General features: G+C 33.2%; 1 protein-coding gene across 1 annotated transcript; it reads right to left on the reverse strand.

The window, feature by feature from the left end:
* Positions 1–775: 775 nt before the first annotated feature.
* On the reverse strand, positions 776–9,886 carry IBR3 (acyl-CoA dehydrogenase-like protein). Its single transcript, XM_028243532.2, has 17 exons — positions 9,521–9,886; positions 9,090–9,224; positions 8,773–8,913; positions 8,515–8,646; positions 7,209–7,394; positions 6,925–7,002; positions 6,265–6,381; positions 5,668–5,766; positions 5,433–5,550; positions 4,790–5,055; positions 4,455–4,646; positions 3,946–4,088; positions 2,899–2,983; positions 2,605–2,814; positions 1,903–2,055; positions 1,263–1,367; positions 776–1,157 (listed from the first exon to the last, which is right to left on the reverse strand). The coding sequence occupies exons 1-17, from the start codon at positions 9,653–9,655 to the stop codon at positions 966–968; spliced, it is 2,487 nt and encodes an 828-aa protein (XP_028099333.2). The 5' UTR covers positions 9,656–9,886; the 3' UTR covers positions 776–965.
* Between the last annotated feature and the right edge of the window lie 5,289 nt (positions 9,887–15,175).

Raw genomic sequence — 15,175 nt, forward strand, 5'->3', positions numbered from 1 at the left:
TTTAGCAACTTTTATAGTTTATTATTTCTAATTTGTATAGAGCTTTTTGTTTAGTCATTTTGAAACTTTATTATTTTTCTTTTCTTATTCTGTATAATATTTACTTCTATTAACAAAATTGCATTATCTTTTCTCAAAATACTGAGAGGTACAATTGTAAGTAATCCCACGTCAAACAGAAGACTGAGGAGTTTTGCTTATAATTGAAATATTGTTGAACATTTAGCTAACTGAGTTAGGTGTCGTTAACTTGTGACTCAAGTGAGAACATTAAAACAACCAGACATTAGTGTAATCCACTCTCAGGAGGGCTCAATGAATTGTGTTTTGGTTCAAACGGTAGAACATTGGAGATGTAATGACATACATTATCCTGGCCACTCGTGGAGGGTGAATATTTTTTTTCAAGAAAGCTAATTTCAAAATTAAATTTTAAAATCAATATAACTTGGTAATTAACTGAAGCAAAGCACAGTCCCAGGAAAATCATATGAACACAATCGAAAACATTCAACTGTCCAGCATCACTAAACGAGACTACCAACAAAAGCTATGAGAAAAAAACACAAAAAACAATATAAACCGCGTCGTTTCAAATGGACTAAAATTTCAGTTTTCAATTGATTTTTTATGAGTACAATTTATTTTAATTATAAAAATTTTAACACCGATTGAACCAACAGAAACATTATATTTAAATAATTTTTATATTTTATTATTCTTTAATGTTAAAAGATAAATGACTACCAATATATTTTTTATATGAGGAGAGACATTTATAGAACATTAAATTTTAATAAAATCCTTGAAGCTTTTTTTGAATCCCTCATTTTCAATATAGTACGGACAAGTCGGCTCTTGTTTTTTGTTCAAAGCCTTATTTTTCCACTCTATTTTTTTTTTCCTTTCAGTTTTCTGTTTTAAGAAACTTTTGATTGTTCAAAATGTCCACAATTCCTGGATCTTCAAAGCTTAGCTCTCTGTAATTCTAGTTTGGCAATAGTTCCCAAGTGGACTTCATCTGGACCATCTGCAATTCTCAACGTCCTCGATGTCGCCCATAGATGAGCCAAAACAGTGTCAGAAGATACACCTGCCGCACCGTGCACTTGAATTGCCATGTCAAGCACTTTCAGCGCCATATTTGGAGCCGCTACCTGCTCATAACATTGGACCATAATCATTATCATTATCATAATCTGTTATAGATAGATAGAAAAGATAACCATATAGAGGAACTGAATTCTAAACATGAAGCATACCTTTGCCATTGCTAAGGTTCCCCGGGCTTCTTTGTTTCCAAGCCGATCAAGCTGGTCTGCGGCTTCCAGAACCAACAATCTGGTTTGCTCCAGCTCTATTCGGCACTGCAATGAGGAAGCATTTAAGGATCAAAATTTCATTTCAGTATGTTGTTTCAGTTAGCTTAGAAATGGAAACATTTTGAAACCGTTTTGGGAGCACAAGGGAAATGAGAAAATAATTTTTATCATCTCCTCTCTATCTTTCCTCGTCTTCTTTCTAGTTTCTCAGGTTCTCTAATAAATTTAAGAATTTTTCTTTATTCTTACAAAATAATGTATACAAAAATGATCGTTGTTAAATATTTTTAATAGGTGTCAAAAAAAAAGTTTCAGTGTGTTGCGTAATGTTTTGGCATGTTTCGGTGGAAACATTAGAATTTTGATATTCTAATATTGTTTCATTTCGGTTCCATGGGAAACGGAAATGTTTCTACCAACCATGTATACATTTTATTTCAATAGCAGTACAAGATCATTTCTTTTTCCTTTGTCTATTCATATTCCATTACCAGCTAGGTAAATAACGAAACGTTAAAAACAAATTGCATTGCCTAGTTCTTATGGGCCATTCTATCAAGTAGTTTCAAGTCAAAATTACCTTGGCAATATCGGAACGGAATGAACCAAGCTCGGCAATAAATTTTCCAAACGTCTTCCTTCTAAGAGCCCTTTGAACCATTATCTGCATGCCACGCTCAGCTGCGCCTATTAGTCTCAAGCAATGGTGCAACCTTCCTGGGCCAAGCCTGCCCTGCAAGAAAGCAAGGGCAGTGCAATATCAATTAGCAAGTACAACCCCAAGAGATCCCCGCAGACAGAACTTAATGACATGATCTTTAACGATCCAAACCAACTCCTAACTAAGTTTTGGGAATCCAGAATTCTCTCGGTGTCCTAAAAAATACACCACCAACCCCCCTCATCAGTGTGCAAAGCCACAGCATGGTTGTCTGTACATCTTCCCAGCAAACTTAGTGCAGGTTTTGAAGGTGCTAAATCCCATCTTAATCCAGGTTTTAGTGTTTAGCCCATCACCAAACAACAACAACAACAACAACAATGCAGGTTTTCAGAGCTAGTCAGATTAATCAGTTGCTTGGAAAAATTGAAATCCATTTTTGGATGTTTTCTGGAAGTTATATATACAGATGATACTGAGAGGTTCAGCTTCATTGGAATTGGAATAATTTATGAATTTTCATGGAAGACAATCAAGATGAACAACAAACATTGAAGACTACACTTCTTGCTGTAGTTTCATTACCAACGAAATTTCTTCTAAAAGCATTAAACAATTTACCTGGGCAATCTCAAAGCCACGCCCTTCTCCCAACAGAATATTCTTGGCTGGCACACGAACATTCTGAAATGATATCTCTGCATGCCCATGAGGTGCATCATCAAAGCCAAATACTGTGAGCGGTCTCTGTATGTGAATACCAGGAGTTTGAATATCTACTAAGATCATTGATTGTTGCTTATGCTTAGGGGCCATGAAGTCCGTTTTTCCCTGCATATTGTTCAAATCACCTTCATTAACTCCCACTATCAGTATAATCAACCATTTGTATTATACCAAACAAGAAGAACTAACCATTACTATAAGAAGTCTGCACCTAGGATCCATTGCTCCACTCGTCCACCATTTTTTCCCATTAATAATATACGAGTCACCTTCTCTATACAAGGCAAGTCATGAGCGGTGAAATTATATTTTTAGCATATACTCTCAACCAAAATTATACAGGATTATTGCAGCTGTAAAAGCTGAGGGAAATTATACAAAGAGGTTGATAAATCTGCTCTCTTCCAATTTTCATAATTGAGGTTGCTGACTCAAAACTGCCAGGTTTTGATGAAGAGGACACCTCCTTGTTAATAATGTATTGAAAACTACCCAATTCATTGAGGGTTTATACTCTTTAAAATTAGGGTGTATTAATGAACAGTAGGGGGGGGGGGGGGGGAGAGGAGAATTCTATTCCTGAAATTACAAAATCATCTATCTTAATTACAACTATTGATACATAAAGAGCTCAGATGGCACTTATCGTTTCTATAGATAACTTTCAACACCTAAGCTTTAAATTTAAAAAGTCAAAATGCAATGCAGGTCATTCAAACTGCAAATCCAACATGCAATGGATTTTCTATCTTCTATCTAGTAGAATTATAGGGAAATGGAGAGAAAAGAAAAGGAGAAAGACATATTTCCGACATGTTTTAAATTTAATAGTGCTTGAGGTGTTCGTCCCAATAAAGATAACTTTCTTTCCACTGTACAGATGGTTTACCTAAATGCCACAAAAGAAACAATGGCAGATCCCTGGGATTCTTTCTAATAATCATAATCATGCCCCAACAACCTCAATAACATCAAAACTGTCTAATGCTTTACACAACATGCCAAATATATCAATAGAATTGCTTGATCAAGGTGAAAAGCATTATTCCTGCTGCTTCATCAATCTTCACAGGAACATAAAAGTTGATGTGACACTAGAAGTGTCATCTTTGCCGTTTATAGACTAATCAAATCACCACCTTTTATGATTTTTCCTTTTTCAAAATCTAATTAGGATTGTATCACTTGGCCAAATAGTATAGATATGTAATATCAGAAGTAGAAGCACTTACATACCTTTTAATTGAGCACTCTATATTGGTTGCATCAGAGGACGCAACTTCAGGTTCTGTCATTGCAAAACCAGACCGGATTTTACCCTCAAGCAAGGGAATAAGCCATTCTTGTAGCTGCTCTTTGTCCCCATAGCGCAATAATACCTAAAATGAAAAAAGTGATGAATGATAACATATTAGATAAAGAATGCAGGAAGTCAGTACATTTGCATATATATAAAAGTAAATTAAATTGCTCCATCACAAATTCCAGGAAGAACAATGCAGAGCTGTTAGTTTTTTGTCCCTTGGAGGTTGCACAAGCAACCATCATCATTGTTCTTTCTTGCCACTCAAACTGTTTTTAGAGAACCTCACATAGTGATTACTCTGCCATGCGGACCATTGGTACTAGGCACTATAATTTACCACACAAATGAGCATTTGTACTATCAGAGTGAAATGGAAATGCAATGCTGTAGTTGTATGAATTTCATAGTTTCTCAACTTAGGCAGTCTCTAGACATTTACCTCCATATTTCCAGTGTCAGGTGCCCCACAGTTGAACATCTGTGGAGCCCAAACAGAACGACCCATAACCTCACACAGGTACCCATATTCAAGGTTTGAGAGACCAGCACCCAAAAAGCAATCACTTGACTTGTCAACTGGAAATTCATTTATCCCATCAAGTAGCTTCCTTGCTCTAGCAGCACTTTCAAACTGCAAATAAATGTAAAGTTGTAATCAAATATGATTATTGAAGAAGAATATTATGTTGCAAGTGTAACAGGCTATATCCTGAAGTAAAAAAAATATACACTTAAAGCTTGACTACCAAAAAGGATCGCAAAGACAATACATACAGGTATAAATAAGTTCCATAAGCCTTCTCTCTTTGCTAACTCCTTCAAGTTCTCCTCCTCTGGGTGAATTGTCCAACGCATGGTAGACTGTGCAAGTTTGTAGAACTCATTTTCCATAGGGTAAATGCGATCCTCCATAAACTTAATTAATCTCTTTCTCAATTCTTGAACCTTCTTACTAGGAACAAATCTTCCTGTTTCCTTTAATAGGTCTTTATTTTCACTTTCATTTCCTAACTGTTCCAAATGATCTTGCACAGTTGCGTCTGAATAGTTTAAAGGGAAACAGCACATTAGCAATGATTTTGGGTGATAAATAATTCGGAAATCAAGGGACAGAAAACCCTGTGCTTAAAATCATAACATATATGATACTTTAGATAGCAATTCCAAAATGCTAAGCCTATTGTAGATCATCAAATATTGATTTATAGAATGTAGATCCAGCCGTCATAGTTAGATTCTGCTTTAGGATAGATGAATTTTGCATTTACAAATCCATAAAACCATATTACATCTATTCCACAAAAATAAACAAATAAATAAATAAAATAATGAATTTAGTTCCTGGCTTCATCATTTAGTAGTAACAAGTGGTGTGCATTAGCCTCTAAAGCCAAGAATTATTAAACAACAAATCTACCAGATGGAGGATGCTGAGGAAGCACTGATTTTCGTCCAATAAATGACCATGCGGTTTCTATAAGAACATTAGCTTTTCTCCCTGCGTTTTGGGCAAGCTCACCTCCTGAAGCATTACCCTGCAATGTATGGCAAACAGAATCATATGTTAGACCCTCTCTACCAAAACTTTGTGGCCAAATCAACAATTCATTTTGAACTTTCTACTATGCAAGAGTTTTTTTGGCTAGATATACCATAATCCATCTGCTATGTACCCCTGCGTAGATTGATGCTCCGCGGAACATGGAGAAGGCAACATAAAACTTCCACTGGGCTAGAGGCCAAGGTTTTCTCTGCATTACAATGTCTGTAAGATTAAGTCCTTCAAAAGTCAAGCATACAACAGCAAATGAAATATCTCTGCTAACCAAATACCATAGATAAAGATGGCTACCAATTACACTTCAGCAACTATGCACACTCAAGGGAGTAGATCCCATCAGTCTATATCTGCCCAAGTGGTAAAGAATTATGTTTGTTAAAATCTCTACTCTCTAGAATTCACCTTTCTATGAAGTCATAATTTGTTCAAATAGTTGGTTGTTATTTCAATTAAATCAATGTCAACATAGAAATTCTTACATGTGAAATCTAATTTGTTGCTGCATTAGCACAAACATATGCTGAATCCTTTCTCAGAAGCTCCTCTTAGAATTTTTGTTCATTTTTTTGTTTATTTATTTTTTCTGTGGGACAGCATACTTGTGCATGTAAGATACCTTAGTTTCTTAATAAGGGGTATAAGTGCAAAGAATGTAAATACAACTATTCAATCTGGATATGGATCTTACAGACGCAGAGCAATATATTGCGAGGTATTCTGCCAGTGAAGGAATTCCTTCAGGTATGCCAGTAACTTCAAAACCTTCATGTCGTACTTTATCAAGCCTAGCATCCACGATGTGAGCCTGCCAAAAAAGAAACCAGCAATCAACAGGGAAATGACACTCGTTACACATCTAAGCTACTTTTTCTTTTTTGTGGAAGGGGAGAGAGATTAAGGCCATGTTTGGTTTGTCTCTTGAGAGATAATTTTTGAAATTTTGAGAAAAAATTTCAAAAATTTGTTTGGTTGAAAACTTTTGAAAAAAAAAAGTCCAAAATCACTTTTCTCTCTATTACACGTCAATCAATCACTTTTTCTCTCACACCAATCTATTCAACTAGCAAAAAAAAAAAAAAATTAAATCATCCAAAACTCCAAAACTATTTTCAAAATATACAACCAAACAAATTTTCAAATCTTGTAAACTCTTTCCAGAAAATTATTTTTCAAAATTGTTTCACAAATACAAACCAAACATGGCCTAAATTTCAATGCTGGGTTGGAAAATTTTAAAACAGCCGTACAACAATCAAAAGACTGCAAAATCAAAGACAACAGGATGACATTTTTGCAGTGGCTTAACGTTCCATGCCAAACTATTAGAGTTGTAAAAGGATGCAAGTACCATGCAGGTGTACGCAACATCACACATTTGGTTTCCAAGGGTGGATAACTCCCAGTCAAGAATGCCAATCACTCTATCCTGCACAATCAACAATATCCAATTAGACATGACTTGGATTTCCACGTCAAATATAAAGACAAGTAATGTAACATTCTATTTTCTTTTTAAGCCAGTACTTAATTTCAAATCATAATATCTGCAAGTCTACGCAATATGTCAAGGAAAACTAATCTGGGGCCAAACTATGTTCATTCAATGAATTAGAAGGTTTTGAAGTACTGCACCTCAATGGGATGGAATACAAGATTATCAATCCGAAAGTCACCATGAACTAGGCCTGATGTTGCTCCCAAAGAATCTTCTAGAGGAATATGTTGCCGTAACCAATCAACCAGCTCTAACATTTTTGGATTTCTGTCAGACTTGCCGTCACCAGTTGAAGCAATATATTGTTTGGCCCACCTCTCCACCTAAAGTAGACATTATATGTCAATGATATGGATGAGGAACAAAAGCTTTCATTAAATTTGTAAGCACTACTAGGTTGAAAGTCGATATAATAGCCAAGTACGAAATATCAGGTTAATGCAATAACAAACTTGGTGATGGATACTTCTCATATCATGGTTCCATCAAATGTTTCATTCGATAAGAAGGTTTCAATGTTCAAATTCAAATATAGATCTTGGGAACATAAACCATGCAGATGGAAAATCTTTGCAAAGGTGGACCAAAATTAAAGTTGGCACAAATGGGATAAAATAACCAATTAGCCAAGGACTGCTAAAACTGAAGAAAGATCTCTAATATGGGGCTAGGAGACAATGGGAAATAGCAACAAATAAGATAAGGTTTCTCAAGTATTAGGTTTGGGGACGAGTCATGGGAATTGGCCTCTCAGCCAAAAAGGAGGGGTAGGCTGCCTCTACTACCACTCCCAAACTCTAAGTGGGAGTCTTGTGCATTGGGTACAAAAATTTCCTTAATCATAAGCCTAGCCAATCAGAATGTGAAAAAGAAATCCACGCTTAAAATGTATAGCATAAACATGTTTAATTATAAAAAGATGCGTATATCACCAAATGAGTGTTGTAACTTGTAACATATATCATGTTTTCAAATAACCAAATTAGGCACAAGTTGTTTGAATTAAAACAAGGTCATTTCTAGACAAAACACTTTCCAAAACCTTTCAGCAGGCAAATGCACCCGGTCCATTTTATCCATAGAAGGATATGCCCTAGCCCTAGCCCTTTAGTTTCAGAAACTGCACCTGCATTTAATCTGCTTACCCCCATTTTCTTGTATTACAGTATCACAAATTTAAAATTGTAGTCTCCAAATTGAGGACCTTCTGCCAGTCCTTTCAATGTGACAGTACCCTATGGAAAAAAATGTGCGGGCTTCTTTGGACTTGGAGCTCATTAAATATTAGTGATCTACAACTTAAAGCCATTACTGGCAATTTTACTTCTGCAAATGCCTTTTAACTCAAAACTATGAAATTTTTCAACAAGCCATACCAAGGTATAAGATTTAGAATGGAGTATAAGAGGCTACAGAATGTGAACCCTAGAGGAACTCACACACCTGCCGCTTACAGTAGTTTTCCCGACGCCCAAATTTTCCTAGACCAATGGCATCCACATCAGCAGAATGCAGAGAAGCTAAGGCTTTGGCAGCTGCTTGATATATTGCCCTCCTGCTTTTAGGTGCCAAACCCTGATCAAACAAATCAGTGCCATACGCATAATCGACAATCCAAGTCAATAAACAAGGATCAGAAGCATCTAACAGAAACCCAATTTGGAAATTAAAGAAATGGTGACAAGAGTTAAAAGTTCATACAGGTAGCCCAGGATCCAAAAATATGCGTCCATCCAAGTATTCCATTATGTAAAATGGAGTTCCGATTACACTCGAATCAGTGCACAAACAGAAAACCTTAGGAACTGGAACCTGTGTATGGATACCTAATGCCTCAATAACCTGTCATATTGAAATAAGAACACAAAACACATATATAAGCAAAAGCCCAGAACTGCGATAATTAATCGAGTGGTGCAGGTTTTAACTAGTATTATTGGTGACCGTTTCAATGTAACAATACACACATCGGATGATATATATATACAAGTCAACATATTGAGAATTTGAGAGCACACCTGAAATTCTCTCTCGACAGCATGAGCAGATTCAAGCAATTTGCCAGGGGGCTTCTTCCGCAGCACATATCGCTTCACAGAAGAACCCGAACTAACTTGCAATAGAAAAGTAGGGTTTGATTGACCATGCCCAAACTGACTTGCAACAAAACAGATCAAAATTCAAACCAAAACCTCAAAAACAAAAGAGAGATAGAGAAAGGCTGTTCGGTTGCCGATAAAATCAAGGAAAGGGAAAGAAAATAAATAAATCAAAAAATGTATCTTGGTGCCTCAACTTAGCCAAGGCTCAGTTGAGTACTACTTTTCTTCAAAACAAAGTTCCATATCTTAATTAGTACTACTTTTCTTCATTTTCCTACTCTGTTTTTTTTTTTTCTTCTCAGCAACCAAACGACATGTAGATGTGCAGGGAGAGGGAAATGGGAAACCTGAGAGACGGAGAATTTGGAGGGAGAGAGAGGAAAGGCGTGGACATGGGAAGCGGCATAGCGAAGCAAAGCATCGAGGTCGAACTGGTGAGCAGGATGTACTCGCTCTACAAGATCACAAGTTCGGCTCGCCATTTTTTCGCATTTATCGATCACAAATCGAATTCGAACAATTACCTGGATGAGCAGAGTCGATTAGAAAGAGAGAGAGAGAGAGAGAGAGAGAGAGAGAGAGAGAGCGCGCTCTGCTTTGCTTTGTAGATATCGAGGCCGGTTAGATCAAACGAAGACAGGCATGGGAGTTTGTCTATGCTGAGTTGGTGAAGACGATGATAAGGCAAAGGGTAAATTACACTGACACCCTCAGGTTTTTATTTAATAAAAATACCCCTTTATATTTGGAAAATTATATTTATTCTTTTGTTTTTATACATATAAAATAATAAAAATATTTTATTCATATTATTTAAAGAGAAATAACAATCATTTTATTTGATTTAATTCACACAAAAAAATAAATTTTTTATTTTTATTGAATTTTTTTAATATTTTAAACAATTTTTTTTATTTTATTTTTTAGATACACCTAATTTAGATATACTTAAAAAATATAATATTTTGTAATTTTCTTTTTAAATTCACCAAGTACAAATATATATATATATATATAAATTTAATATTATTGTAATAAATGTGAATTACGGTATTTGATAATACTATAATAAATATGAGTGAATAGGCAAGAAAAAAACATTAATGGTGAAAATAAAAATGAAAAATTATATTTATATATAAAAAATTATACAAAAAATATTATAAAAATGTTGTCATATGTGAATATAAATCATGTTTATGGATGTTTTGTTTTAAAGTGAAAGGTCATCATTAAATTATATCATTGTGTTTGAAAATTTTATATAAAGTTTATGTTTATATATCATCACTCAATAATAATATGATCAAATAAGATTTAATAATGGAAAGTTGTAAAATGTAGAAGAAAAAATGGTAAGAAAAATAGCAAAATAATTATTTAGAAAATTTTAGAATACGACATCAGCAATTCAATAGGTAATTTGTAATGAGATTAAAAATCTCACAGAGGAAAATGTAATTTTTCAAATGTAAAAGGGAATCTATATTAAATAGAAATCTCAAGAAGTATCAGTGTAATTTATCTTAGGGTGTGTTTGTTTGGATGGACTGAATAAGGGGATTAGAATCTACTGGACTGTTAATCCTGGGATACATTGTCCCTGGACTATTTGGTTGGATTGGATTTGTATCCCATATTTGTTTAATCATGAGATTAGATGTCAGGAAATCACTATTTGGTTGGGTAGGTTATAAATCTTATGTTTGTTTGAGATATTATGGAGAATGATAAATGTTCAAATGATTATTTCACCCTTTTCAATTATTTACTAAGTAATAGTAATATTAAACATATCTTTAATATTTTAATCATTTTCAATTAGATTAAATAAAAATTTATTTTATTTTTTACACAATTAAATAAATTTATTTTTTAATAATTAAATAAAATATCAATAAAAATATATGTTATTTTTTTATTAAAATTTAAAATAAATTTATTTTAAAAAATAATAATAATTAAATAATGAAATTAAATAAAAATCTATTAAAATTTAAATAATGAAATTAAATAAAATATAAACAAAATTTTAAAATAAAATATCTATAAGAAATTATTTTAAAAATTAAATAAATAAAACATCAATAAAAATTAAATAATATTATTTTATTTTTAAATTGAGACATTTAAATTTTATTGAATTTTACTAAATATAATATATAATTAAATAGTAGTGAGTCAAAATAATCATTTCATCACCTAATCTCATATCCCTTTTTATTTCTCCATTTGTGTCTCACCCCGATGGAACACAATAGTCTAATTGATATAAGACTAATAATCCAAAAAAAAACTAATAATCTGTTGCAAAAATTTTAAACCAAACAACAAATTATTAGTTCAGAGTCACATTGGTAAAGAACTTATTAGTTAGTCTGGTGTATCACTACGTGAGAACATGCTTACGTCACACCCTAATCAACCAATAATTTTTCTACGAGTAATGTTAGAGACCCCAAATATTCTACGAAAAGTTTTACCAAATGTCTCACATGGGTGTGGGACCCACACAATGTGGGTCCCACACCCATGTGAGACATTTGGTAAAACTTTTCGTAGAATTTTTGAGGCCTCTAGCATTTTTGTTTTTCTAAACGGGTGTGTGTGAGACATAATTGTATGCAATTATTATCATTCCAAATTTATAAAAAATAAACAAATAAAATTACAATTATAAAGGAAATTTTTTATTACAATTACGTAATAAAGAGAATCTTTATTGCTAATAATTGTGGCAGTGATTTATATGAATATTGAAAAAATAAATTATTAGGGTTTCTATAGTAATTTTACGTGATATTTAAAATGTGAATTAGAACAATAATGTATGAACTCACAAAAAAATAAATAAATTATAATGTCTAAATTTTAAGAGAAATCAATTCAAATAGCAAAATGCATGTCCACAATTTGCCCTACAACAACATTTGGAGTCAAATCAATCCAAATTTAAATTATGTGGATCAATTTTTATTTTTTTTCTTATGTGTGACTTATATTACATAATTGACCTTTGCATGATACTCATCTACGGTGTAGTGTATAATACTTCATCCTTTACAAATTTAATTATATTTAGCTAAACATGCACTTTATCTTTCATAATTGAACAGTTACAAAATATTTTCTTAATTTTACAATCAATCAGTTTCATTTCTCACCAAATTTCGCTATTTTTATGGTAAGAAATAAAATGACATATTAAATGAATTACATTTGTCACAATTTCCAGACAAGGAACTGAAAAGATAGATAGATACAAAAGGAAAAAATAATATTGGAAGAAATACTAGAGAGGTTTTCATCCTTAACTTTCAATATATATTTTCTTTATTTTTTTGACAACTCAATTCATAATTCATTCATATCTTTTTTAGGTTTCGTTTGACAAGTGACTTTTTTAGTCAAAAAGTTACTAAAAAAGTCAAAAAATCAACAACTTATACAAAAAAGTCAAAGATTTTCTTTTCTCTCTACTTTTTGCACATATTTTCGGAAAAAGCCAAAAAGTCATTCCAAACATACTAGTTTTTTTTACATCATATTTTAACCAAAAAGCTAAAAAATTACTAAAAAAATATGCTCTCAAACGAGGCCTTAGTAAATATAATTTATACAATAATACTAGGTAGTTCAAAATTTTGTAACTCAAATGACTCAAATCACTCAAAACGATATCGTTTTGAGTGTAAATGAGTGTAAAACAACATCGTTTTAACAGATTTAAGCCATTTGAACTATTTAAGTCATAAAATTTTAAGTTACCAAATATTTTCCAAATTTATAAGATAAGCAAGGGACTTTAGTACTTGCAAATTTAAACATTGGGCTGTACGCCTATAGTTGGTCCACATGCCTGGGTTCATTGGCCCAATTTCTTTCCCCGCTTCTTATTTTGATAAATAATTAAATGTATAATGAATTTGTTTTAAAATGACATGGATTTAGTTATTAAAAAAAAAAAAAAACATGTTAATCCTTATTTTCAAATGCAATGTTATCAATAAAAGACTTTGTTGGACTGTTACACAACTTTAACTTAATATATGAAATTTTTGGCATATATATGAAATTTTTGGCATATAATTAAATACTTGATTTAAGATTTAACCTAAACAAAATTATTTATTGATTTCCTAAAACCATCTTTATATCAAGGAAAAATTAGTTTAAGATCTCTCTCCCATTTTTAGTAATAGAAGAGATTCACAATATTATTTTATGATGTCTAAGGTCCCTCAACCCCATATCCATATATCACAGAGAAATTTGACTCTCTCAAATCAAACCTCGTCTCTCTCTCTCTCTCTCTCCAAACTCTTCTATTCAACAAAAACAGAGACTTATCTCCACTTCTAACCCTCTAGCATTCAACGATTTCATCTCCATCCTCACACAAAATCCCAAATATGTCCAAAACAATGCGAGTTCTTCACTTTGGCGACTCCGCCGACAGCGTCTTTTTTTAGCAATTCCTCCAGCGGCGGGCCATAAACCAGGCGACGAAGTTCTCGGACTTCCTCTCCATTTCTTTCAAAAACAAGTTGAAGGAGAAGCTTAGATCTATAAATCTCACTGGCAATCACCTCGGGCTCGAAGGACTGAGTTCTCTGATGCCTTGGTAATTAGCTATGTTCGGTTCAATCGATAGGACATCGATATCAGTGAGAGATGCGAAAAAGATTATGATGGCATCGCAATTAGAGAAGGTGAGATTGAAGCTGAGACAAATGGCGATGAACTTGATTTCGTACTTAGAGCTCGAATTCTCACGGATTCGCATTTCTAATCAACATATTGCAATTCAAATTCAAAACCCTCAAATTAACGCCGATAAATTCGATGCCTGTAATTCAAATTCAATAGCTCAACATGTAACAACCCTGACCAATGATTTGTCGTTAAACCATGATTAATTATGCCTAATGAGTAATTAAGATGAAATTCTAAATTAATGCGTGTGACATTATTTGTGTTTATATCTATCTGTTGTTGGAATATCTGTTTGTTTTTCCGTTCTGTTCTACCAATTGAAGGCCTTATCGGCGTCCGATCAAGAAATTGACTTGATTTATGTGTTATTTGACTTTTTAGAATTTTATGGTAAGGTTGATTGAAATTCGATTCAGAACGAATTAAATTAGAATAATTAATGTCAATTTGCTTAACTTTAATTAATTCTCTAAGCAAGCCTATATAAGGCCTATACACACCACTTGAGTTATCTTTTGTCCATCATCTTTGAGACTAAAAGAAACAAAACGTGAGAGAGAGGAAGAGGAGACCAAGAGGGTTGAGATCAAAACTTGAGCTTGGAAGAAATTGGTAGAGAATTCAAGGGAGTTGGTTTGGAGTCTTAATGAATTCACCAACTAGAGTTTAATTGAGAAGTTGAGGTAAAGATTCAACACTTAGATTATATAATTATGATATCTAGAACATGAATTCTTGAGGATTAAGTTGAATTATGCAAGAAATGCGCTAGTAAAGTAGAGAAGATGAACATTTCATACATGCATGGGCATTTCATGGACTTTGAGTTTTGATTTTAACAAATTCTCACATGCAAGGACCTATATTTGTTCAATTATGGGAGCTCATTGTGGTTTTGCACTTTAACACTCCATTGTACATGTTTTTAAAGGTTAAAGTTCTTGACAACACATGCATGTTATGTATACATATTGGTCAAGTTTGGGTTTTGAAGAATTCATTTGCTTTTGAGCCTTGATTTTGTGTAATGAACCTTAATTCATGATATTTCATAAATTTACAAGTGTTTTCTCAAGTTTTGGGGCCCAAAGGTTGTGTTTTGTAGCTTTGAATTTGACTTTTGGACTTAGAACATCAATCTGGAAATTCTGGAAATTCTAGAATTCTATCTCTCCGCTCGAGTAGCGGATCCTGCGCTCGAGCAACCACTCTGTGTTTTGCACCTCCGCTGGAGCTACCAAAAGTTGGCTCGAGCATAAAATGCACGCTCCCAAAAGTTTAAATGT

This window comes from Camellia sinensis, chromosome 6, assembly GCF_055761805.1.
Source record: "Camellia sinensis isolate YWXY chromosome 6, ASM5576180v1, whole genome shotgun sequence".
In the NCBI taxonomy this organism is placed as follows: domain Eukaryota; kingdom Viridiplantae; phylum Streptophyta; class Magnoliopsida; order Ericales; family Theaceae; genus Camellia; species Camellia sinensis.